At 40.5% G+C, this 9,859-nt stretch overlaps 3 protein-coding genes across 3 annotated transcripts in view; all 3 read right to left on the reverse strand.

Annotated features, from left to right (window-relative positions):
• The window catches only part of LOC128613454 (protein unc-13 homolog A), a 24,777-nt gene extending 23,484 nt beyond the window's left edge, over positions 1-1,293 (reverse strand). Inside the window, exons 1-2 of the mRNA XM_053634214.1 lie at positions 760-1,293; positions 453-531 (exon numbers count right to left, since the gene is read on the reverse strand). Coding sequence (XP_053490189.1) covers positions 453-531; positions 760-863 — 183 coding nt within the window. The 5' untranslated portion in view covers positions 864-1,293. The remainder of the gene's footprint in view (positions 1-452; positions 532-759) is intronic.
• LOC128613926 (protein unc-13 homolog A-like) lies at positions 1,135-5,991 on the reverse strand. Its single transcript, XM_053635115.1, has 4 exons — positions 5,746-5,991; positions 2,344-3,093; positions 1,607-1,700; positions 1,135-1,224 (listed from the first exon to the last, which is right to left on the reverse strand). Exons 1-4 carry the CDS (start codon positions 5,910-5,912, stop codon positions 1,135-1,137), a joined length of 1,101 nt encoding a protein of 366 aa, XP_053491090.1. The 5' UTR covers positions 5,913-5,991.
• Positions 5,992-6,039: 48 nt separating this feature from the next.
• LOC128613456 (protein unc-13 homolog A-like) lies at positions 6,040-9,610 on the reverse strand. Its single transcript, XM_053634218.1, has 6 exons — positions 9,398-9,610; positions 8,041-8,164; positions 7,866-7,936; positions 7,596-7,650; positions 7,158-7,187; positions 6,040-6,728 (listed from the first exon to the last, which is right to left on the reverse strand). Exons 1-6 carry the CDS (start codon positions 9,446-9,448, stop codon positions 6,265-6,267), a joined length of 795 nt encoding a protein of 264 aa, XP_053490193.1. The 5' UTR covers positions 9,449-9,610; the 3' UTR covers positions 6,040-6,264.
• Positions 9,611-9,859: the final 249 nt, after the last annotated feature.

Consider the following 9,859-nt stretch of genomic DNA (forward strand, 5'->3'; position numbering starts at 1 on the left):
ATTAGAAATGAAGAAAGAAACCTAAAGCTATCCAGTAGAAAGACTGAACATCCCTGGTGTCTACTTTGGTAATAAACCGGACACCCTGAACTCTTTCAATCTTTTAATCTGGGGTTAAATATATTTAACATCTGTGAACGATTTTTATTAGGGATGCCATCCTAAAATTTTGGCCCAAAAATAGCAACAATATCATTAAGAAAATTAAACAACAAAAAGATTAAATAGTGTGTAAAAATGTTGCTCAAGTGCTCAGATTTAAAAATGTGTTACAGCAGAAAGTCTCAAACAATGGCTAATCCAAGAACCAAAGCTGTGCAAGTGACTCATTGTGTTAGACAGATCCTAATTTGTGATTTATTGGGCTGCTAATGTGAGAAGGTGTGACATGGTGCTGTTTATGTGGGAACCTTGGACTGAACAAGGATGCAGTCACAGTAAATATAACTCACCAAATCTCGAACCAGAGGAATGGCCTTGCGTTTGCGCAAGTCTGGCATGCTGTCTATGGTGTACAGAGCTCCTCCAGGCCTGAGCAAACATACAAACAAAAGAAATCTGTTAAACCCTGCTAATGAGGCTTTGATGGTGAAGAAGCCTACAAGCAGCCCAACATGATAGTTTGAAAATGATCTTAATTAATAGAGATCTCATTGATGACTCTAAAAAGTTTCATCCAGCTGCCCCCGTTATTTTCAGCACTGTACTGCCTTAGACAGACTTCCTTATAAAGAAACTAGGTTTCACTGTTTCACTCACCCTGCTTGTAGAAACAGTGATGCCAGACCAGGAGTCTCGCCTCGTGCCTGTATACAGCAACAGAGACACAGACTCAGAGCAACATCATTTTCCATTTCATCCATTTGCTAGACCACATTCAATTCTCATTCAGAACAATTTGAAACCCACTGACTGTCATTTCATTGGGTGCTGTTCCTATTAGAGGAAAAGACCATATTCTGAATTGTGACTAGAGATATGCGCCTGCAGATATCACTGACGTCATATGTGGCTCTCGGATAATGAAGCTGGATTTGCAGTCCAGCTTTATCTTCATGATCATCATTTGGTAATAGTTATAAATCCATCTCTTAAGACAAAGGTAGCAGTTCCCCATCAGGGAGATCCTTTACCTCAGCCTGCACACTGACACACCCACCTTTCTGAGGACTCATCCAGCCTTGGCCATTCAGGACAGAGCATGACAATCGCTATGACATAAAACTGAAAAGACAAGAAAAAGAAAACAACAACAACAACAAAAAACTATAATGGGGTGAAGGACAAACACAAAATAAGGTAAACACAAAATTCAACAGAAACCTTTTTATGGAAAAAAAATCAATACAACAAATGATTTTTAAATGTAAACAATAAGATAACAAATAAAATGGAAAATAGAGAGATGAAATGAAAACTATCAAGACAAAACATCAGAAGAGACTGCACAAACATCTCCACTCTTACTGGAAGATGCCATTGTACAATAACTTATGGTCTGCTTTTCCACAGTGAAAACTGAGAACAGGGCAGCAAACTCCCCGACAGTATCAGTGCCAGAGTGTACTCTACTGCTACACAATGTTTTCGTTTCAGGCTCACTCACCTCCTGCAGCTGAAGCCGAACCCTGTTGAAGAGTCGCAGCCAGTTGGCCTTGGCACGTTCAGCAGGATCCACTGCCTCATCTCGCTTTGTCACACTGGGAGTACAGAGGAGAGGAGTGCTATTGCTAAATATTATATCACATTCACATGACATCTTGCTTTGTTAATCTGTCTTAGCCTTATGCTAGTTAACAAGTTAGCAAGTTATTACGCCAATGTCAAGTTAACAATATTTGCTGTGTTTGTATTACCAGATTTGTTCTGTGTGTGTGATTATAAATTTTGTAATCTTGTTGGTGAGAGAAAATCAATACATGTAATTTGTGCCCCAGCACTTTTGTTTTGTTTTCCACTTTCTTTTCCACTTTCCACATACGGAAAATACTTTGACAGGTAATTCTCTGAAATTCTCTTCATTAACAAAAACTCATCATAGGCAGCTTCCACACTCTGGAAATCATCAGGGAGGATGTGTAGCAGTAGCAGTGTATTGCCTGATTCGTTTCTATGCAGCATGCAAAAGCAATGACTGTTGCTACTGGATATTTAATAAGTGGTTTAAAAATTTTATTAACTAGTAATTCGTCAGCTTTTCCTATTCCTCAGGCTGTGGTGGCTGATTATTCATGATACTTTGTATCTACCCGGATGCTAGAGAGCAGTCAAAGCAGCTGTGGTGTAACTATATTGTGATGCATTTAGCCCATCCCTGCTTAGAATCCAGATTTGACAGTTCACCTTTCTGGAGGTGCTTCCATTTTCTCAGGCAGGACTTTAGACAGGTGCTCAGAGACTGGAGACTGGAGCTTCTTCGGTTCCTCTGTGGTTCCAACAGGTTTTCCTGCAGGTGTGAGTGAAGGTGCTGCGGGACCAAGGGGCTCCAGATCAGAGGCAGGTGCGGTGGATTTGCTGGCAGGTTTGCTGAAGTCGTCAAAGCTCTGCTGCTTTGGCACAGTCTCTGTGAGGGAATCTGTGGGTCGGAACTGAGCTTCAGCCTGTGGGGGCTGATGCTGGTGCAGCGATGTTTGCTTCTCCAGAGGTGGCCGACTGTAGCTGGAGGTCTCCCGAGCTAACGGGGGAGCCGCACTTGTTGAGGTGGGCATATATGGGGGCTCCTGCTCCTCACTAAGTCTACTGTCCAGAGGATATAACTCCTCATCCTCCTCAAAGCCCATTCCCTCTTCCTCCTCATAGGGGTAATCCCCTTCCTCCTGCTCATACAAGTCACCATCTTCATCCTCATACAGCGCACCTTCCTCTCCACCATCTTTGACAAAGCTACCTTCATCACTGTAGACTCCTTGGGGCTCATCATGGTCCCATCCAGGTGACTCTTTACCATAGCTGACTGAGGAGTGGCATGAGTGGTAGGAGTCGTTCTCATCGTAGAACTCTCCGGAGCCACGGAAGCTCTCGCCATCCTCACTGAGCTGCGAGCTACCATGGCTCAGCTCGCCTGATGAAGCGTATCGACTGGACCCCGTGGGACTGCAGAGAGAGTAAGGAAGTGTTAAACAACAAAAGAGGAGATGCAGGATGAAGGTAGGTTCCTATGGATGCAAGGGAAAATGGTAACACTTTACACTGTAAAAAATTACACTGTTTGTGTAGTAGGGCTGTCAAATTCCTTTCAAAAATTGCATTTCAATTTTAATGAATTCAAATATTTAGCATTCAAATGCTCTTAAGTATTATTTAAACCATAATTTTATACTACTACAACTATTAGCAGTGAGGTTACTGTATGCTTTCATATCTATAAACCTCAAGTGAAAACTATGCCATTTTAAGCAAAGGAAATTACTATTTGATCGGTGAGAGATATATTTTTTTTTTCAAATGTATTGATAGTTATGGTTTCTTTACCAACATTTATATAAACAAGTTACAGTATGCATGATCCACATATAATCAGCTCAACACTATGAACTTCTATTTCTTATTTGCTATACATGCTCAATACACATGGCAATAAATAGTCATAGAGCTTACATGTTTTTTTAAATGTGAAAATAGAGTATGCCTTAAAGGACATTAGTTAATATTAAATATTAACAATATTTGAATAACATCTAAACAGTGAAATTCACTCTGACAGCCCTAGTGTGTATGTGTGTTTATGTAGAAGGCCAGTGCAACATAATGCAAAAGAACCGAAAAAGTAAAAATGTAACACTTCTTTTTAAGCTGTGAAGAAATATAGCACAAACACAAGATTTTAAAGAGCTTTTCCTACCATTAACTTATCTAAACACAAAAAGCCAGATAACAAGACTGGAAGAAAAGTCATTAGCGATAACAAATCCATCCAAGTAAGAGAGCGAGAGAGAGAGAGAGAGACACAGAGAGAGAAAACAAGTTAAAATGAAAGAATAGACAATTCCACTCATACAGTGCACCCCCACACTCACATTTCAAAAAAGCTAAAATTGTGCAACAAGGTTAAAAGACAAATGAAAGACCCAGGATGTTTACATTTCACCTGCCAAGTCTACACTGAAGCTAATCTGAACTCAGCTAATAGTGCTTAGCCCTATCACTTTATCTCTCTTTTGTTTGTTTATTTTTTCCTCACACATGCACAAAGTTTTGTTTCTTTTATGTTGTTCACCATGCAGATCTAATGTCTCTGTCCTCCACTACATTTTCATAATTAGCGTAGAGCATCCAAAGTCAGTCTTGTAACTTACATCATCATCTTCTGTAACCGATTTATCCTGAGCTTCTAGAGCCTATCCAGGGAACCGTCACTCAAATACTTGTTCGAATTGTGTCTAATAAATTTCCCAATTTCTCTGCCAAAACAGGATTTGCAAAATATCACACTGATAAATAGAAATGATGTACGCTGGGGAAATCAACTGATTTAAACACCATATAAAATCATGTAGACATTATGTAATTGATTATACTCTGTTGAACTAAAGAGCGCAGTGAGGGTGCATAGAGCCTACCTGCATATTTTCCCACCAACCAGCATGTTTTTGGAAGAAGGGAGAAAAATAGAGGAAACCCACACGAGGAGAACATTTAAAACAATAACCAGAGCTCAGGACTATGAGACGGCAAGTTAACAATTGCTCTCTCTAATATGATTTGCTTTTTGATATCACATTTGTGAACACTGATAATCGACAGCAATTGAAAGTCATAAGCTAACTTTTTTTTTTTTAAATGATTCAGATCTTTTTTTAGCCTGATGTGAAAACCTTGAAAAGCCACAGAGTGCACCAAAGTGGTCTCTGTGAGTTCCACATTACCAGTGAGTACAGCTTAAAATGCTACGAGAATTTCAAGGCTAAGCTAAAACCATCACTAACAAAGAAAAAATTTGTTGCAATTTCAAAATCACACTCTGCGTTCCATTTGCTTTTCACGTATAAAAGTAAACCATTCTTTAAACCTCGTATGTGCTTACATTTATGATTATTTTGTAAAAAATGCTCTTTAAATTGTCATTTAATTTTGGCGACTAGGTCTGGCTGAGATCAGATCACACACCAGAGAGAGAAAAAAAAACCCGTCAAGGGCATTTAGCCGACTTTAAGGTACTGTACTACAGAATGAAGAGGAAACCAGTGAACAGTGAGGAGCAAGTCCTCTGTATTCTTATCCATACACGCAGTCGTGCCAGATGCCAGCTCTGAACGCGGGCTTTTTAACTGCCCTGCAATTACTGCAGCTGAAGTTAGACATACTGAATCACAGGGTCGCCCTCTATCTCTGTCAGGCAATAGACAGGCAAATAGCAGCCTACTAGAAGAAAACACATACCATTCTTCCTTACTGTGCAACACACTAAGCTGACCTGACACAGCACGACAAACAACGGCAAGAACCTGAAGCATTCAGTCAGACACAACAAAATAACATTACGTTGCATCATTAAGTACAAAGCAGTCACGGCACAGCATAGAAATACGTAGAGAACAAAAGATACAGAAATATGTAAATATATATATATAATCAATATAGATAATGCATGTAAAAGAAGAGGGTTGTGCGCATGCATGCAAGCACAGCAAGGACCACAGGACCAGACACGTCCAAATCCACGACATCATCACAGCGGCATGGAATCACAGGCTGGAGCAGCAGGAGGAAGAGGAGAGTGGAGGTGAAGGAGCTACAGAGACCCACCTATCAGAGAGCGAGCGCCTACTGTCTAAGGAGTACTGGCGGCTGGTCCGCCTGCTTGAGCCGGAGGCCGAATCGAGATCACTGCGGCCGTTGGTGGCAGAGTCTAAACTATCATAGCGTCTGGGAGGAGGGAAGGGGAGGGGACAAGGCAGGAAGAGGAGGAGCATAAGTCATGGCTTATTTGCATCTGGCCTTTAAAGGACAGCCATAGTAAAACCAACATTGTTCAGCCACCAACTCCAGGTGGGTGGTTCACCAGGCTGCTTAAAAGACTCTTCACAAAAGCTTTAGCAAACATTCTGTAGCCATTCGTGAATTAATATATGTTACAGAAGGATTCATAAACCTCTGTCATATAAAGGAGTATGGATTAAGGAATCTTTATGCGCTAATGCATCCCAGCAAGCCGATGGAACACTAGTTTCCAAAACTGATATTGTTTTGGAAAGATTGGAGAAAAAGGGAGAAACATAAGTTAATGGGACGGGCACAGGCTTGTATGTATCTCTAGTATTCAGGTCAGAGGCGGCGCCAGTGATGGCCTCCACCAATTCTGTGTATACCATAAGCGCTCATCCAAGGGCTTGTATACACGGACCCCTGAATACTCTGAGGAGGTTCATAAGGATAATGTGAATTCATAGTCATACATAACAGTTTATCTACTAACCCACAATTCAAATAAATTACACTAGCAATAAGCAGCAACAACCTGAGCCTCCTGATTGAGGCAGTTAAAATAAGACTATAAAAAACAAACACACACAAGGGACATAGCACTGTGTACCTCATAGTTCTCTGGTTATCATAGTCATAGTCTTGCATGTCATCGTAGCGGGAGTCGCGGTGCATATGGCGAATGGGGTACTGGTGCATGGAAGCGTTGGGCTGGGATGTGGTATAATAAGGTGGAGGGATGCTGTTGCTTGTCTCACTGCGGTAATCGCTGTCTCTATCGTCCACTGCGCTGTCTGGATCGTCATCTGGACACATGACATAATGATTTAAACACACATGCAGCAGACATGAAGGTTACATACATTGACACTGAACATTTGGCTACTGTGAAGAATCAATCAACCTGGCTGTCTCCTGTGGTGTAGTTTGTACAGAAGCATTTTTTTTAAGAATTAAAGGAGGATTTTGTCATTTTTGGCAACAATTTAAACGTTTAACAGAAAGTAGCAGAGCTGAGCAGTTCTGCTTTAGTTAAGGGTGGGGCTAATTTCAGGGCCAGCTGCCTGAATTGTAGAAACCCGTAGAAAGTCTGTTTTTCGAAGGTATATTTGGAAATATATATATGATTAGTATAGAACTACAAACCCTTTAAAAATACAAAAGCCACATTTAACTGCTCTACTGTAAAAGGAAATTGGGATTATAATACAAGAAAATAAATGAATGTTGCTTACTTGGTTGGTCTCCCCATAGACTCCAATTACCTACAATAGAAAAGAGAAAATCAACTGCAGATGGACCACAGAGCTGATGAGCAGGTGATTCAGAGGATCATAAAGGCCAGACGTGACAAGGGTGTAAACTGGACATCAACAGAGGGTGAGGATGACCTTGCTGCTGCAGGCTAAGTGTGAATAGGGCAATATCTTAGCATCTACATCTAATCAGAGCTTTCAAGCAGGAGCTATATAGCCACAGGAGCTATTCTCACCTTGCCTCTCCTTTATAACTCACACTGAAATGTTTACAATATAGCTCCTTTGCTGACTATAACATCTACGTTTTCAGAACACACCTCCTACCTTTCAGGCCGGTTATTAATCTTGTGAAATGACTGTCTGGGCCTGTGTGTGTGGCAGGAATGAGTGTGAGATTGTGGTGTGTCTACTCACAGCACTGCGTTGATGGCACAGGAAGTGGTCTCTCATGCTCCTCCTGATATGAATACTGCATAAATAAACAATGCAATAAATACAAGAGCCTAATAGCTAGTAATGACAAAATAGCTTTTAAGTTCCTTCACATCACTGGGTACACGAGAGAAGGAGAAAGGTAATAAAGACACTGTCCACTCTGGATGACCGATGAGTGACACTTTCTCTTAATTAAAAGGTGCTCTGGCCTTCTGGCCCAAAAGTCTGGAGATGGATGTGAAAACTCACATCTTGGTCCCTCATGGCATTTATCTGCTCCAGTTTTTTGGCCCAGTAGCGAGCCTCTTCCTCTGGAATGTCTGAAATCATATATTTAAATACCTTGTAATTCTGGGGCATGTTACAGGATATCAAGTAGGCTTACTACTACACACAACATAACAGACAGCAGTGCTCAGTTTACCTAAAGGCAACTCAAAGCGTGTATCCAGAAGCACACGGTGGAAAGTTGGATCTTTGGTGCCACAGATCTCATTTTCTGCCATGATGACCTGGGAGTCTAAAGTCATCCACTGCCCTGGCCCTTCCTGTTAAACAGGAAATTAAAAGGACAGTGCTGTGATCTTCGGTTGTTGCCAGTGTGTGATAGAGAATAGGAGTATAATATTTTTATACCATTAATATGTCATTAAATGAATGCTTTTAAACCTCTGTTTATTTGTTGCCCTTCCCTCCACTGGAATGAGAATTGAAAACCCATTTAAACAAAACTCACTTATAATGGAAGTGAAATTGCTTGTACAGCCAATTAATATTTAAGTGAAATGCATCATTTTGTAGAACACTTTTGTTAATTTTTCAAGCAAAGCTATTTGTGAAATTAAGTTCTAAATCTGTATATTTCATGGTTCAGACATGGGACCTCATTTTCAGAGGGAAATTTTGTAGTTACCAACATAGATATTATTTAAATACACAAATTTCACAGACATTTGACGAACAGAAATGGAATAATGAGTCCCTGAACAAAGGGGGGGTCGATATCAAAAATAACAGTCAGTATGTGGTGTCCTCCAGCTGCTTTAAGTACTACAGTGCATCTCATCCTCATGGACTGCACCAGATTTGTCAGTTCTTGCTGTGAGATGTTACCCCACTCTTCCAAGTTCTCGATCACATCTGGGGGGACACATGGTTACATGTAATTTTCCACTGCAAGGACGATCAGCTGTCCTTCCTGTCTCCCTGTAGCACTGTCTTAGGTGTCTTACATTACAGACACTGCAGTTTATTGCTCTGGCCACTGCTGCATGCCTGACTGCAGCAGGCCTATGGCATGTTCATGCAGGTGAGCAGGAACTCTAGACATCTTTCTTCTAGTGTTTTTCAGAGTCAGTAGATAGGTCTCTTTAGTGTCCTAAGTTACTGTAACTGTGACCTTAATTGCCGACCACCTGGAAACTGTTATTGTCTTAAGGACTGTTCCACGGGTGCATGTGCAGTAATTGTTTATGGTTCATTGAACAAGCATGAAAAACATTGTTGAAACCCTTTCCAATAAAGATCTGTAAAGCTTATTAAAAATGTTGATGTGTTATTTCCCCTACTACATACATACATATATATATATATATATATATATATATATATATATATATATATATATATATATATATATATTTTTGTGGAAAATCTTCATTTTATATGTGAGAGTCTGTAAATGTATTGAAAGCCAGCTGGCCAGATTCTGCATGTATAGGCCTACAGAGGGTGAGTAGTGCTGCATGCTGTTGGATGCGAGCATGCCATCTGTGCCATACCTCGTTGGACTGGCGAATGCTGCTTAAAGGGATCCACAGTGTGCCCACCATGGTGTCCCAGATCAAGCCTTTGTTCCAGACTTCCACAGTCAGGCCCAGATCCAGCCTGTTAATCTCACTAGGAGAGAGAGGGGTGGATGAGAAGAACGAAAGAGACTTTCAACAGCGCCACTACAAAGACGTCACTGGAAATGTCAGGATTTGCCAGGACAGCTTGACGCAAGCAAAGTAAACATGATAACCACATTTTATTTAGTGAATAACATATTTCCCTGATATTGAATATTTATATACATCGCATTAAAGAGCACAGATCTTTTAGGTTATGAAAATAAGATATTTTCATATCTTAAATTATTTAAAAACATATTTATAAAAATCGTGCCTGCAAAGTCAGGACCACTGACATCTGCATTATGACACTCTATAAGTTCCTCTCCACAGGAAGGAAATCACTTGCAT

The sequence above is a fragment of the Ictalurus furcatus genome, chromosome 10 (assembly GCF_023375685.1).
Source record: "Ictalurus furcatus strain D&B chromosome 10, Billie_1.0, whole genome shotgun sequence".
Classification (NCBI taxonomy): domain Eukaryota; kingdom Metazoa; phylum Chordata; class Actinopteri; order Siluriformes; family Ictaluridae; genus Ictalurus; species Ictalurus furcatus.

What these genes read in the sequence shown, in the direction of transcription:
- LOC128613926 (XM_053635115.1), bottom strand. Translation starts at nt 5,912, where the DNA reads ATGCTCCTCCTCTTCCTGCCTTGTCCCCTCCCCTTCCCTCCTCCCAGA. An exon ending in AGGCGCTCGCTCTCTGATAG is followed by an intron (nt 3,094 to 5,745) that starts GTGGGTCTCTGT and finishes CTCTCTCTGCAG; the next exon opens with TCCCACGGGGTCCAGTCGAT. An exon ending in TTCGGCTTCAGCTGCAGGAG is followed by an intron (nt 1,225 to 1,606) that starts GTGAGTGAGCCT and finishes TTGTCTTTTCAG; the next exon opens with TTTTATGTCATAGCGATTGT.
- LOC128613456 (XM_053634218.1), bottom strand. Translation starts at nt 9,448, where the DNA reads ATGGTGGGCACACTGTGGATCCCTTTAAGCAGCATTCGCCAGTCCAAC. An exon ending in GCATTCGCCAGTCCAACGAG is followed by an intron (nt 8,165 to 9,397) that starts GTATGGCACAGA and finishes CCTGTTTAACAG; the next exon opens with GAAGGGCCAGGGCAGTGGAT. An exon ending in TCTATGGGGAGACCAACCAA is followed by an intron (nt 6,729 to 7,157) that starts GTAAGCAACATT and finishes TCATGTGTCCAG; the next exon opens with ATGACGATCCAGACAGCGCA.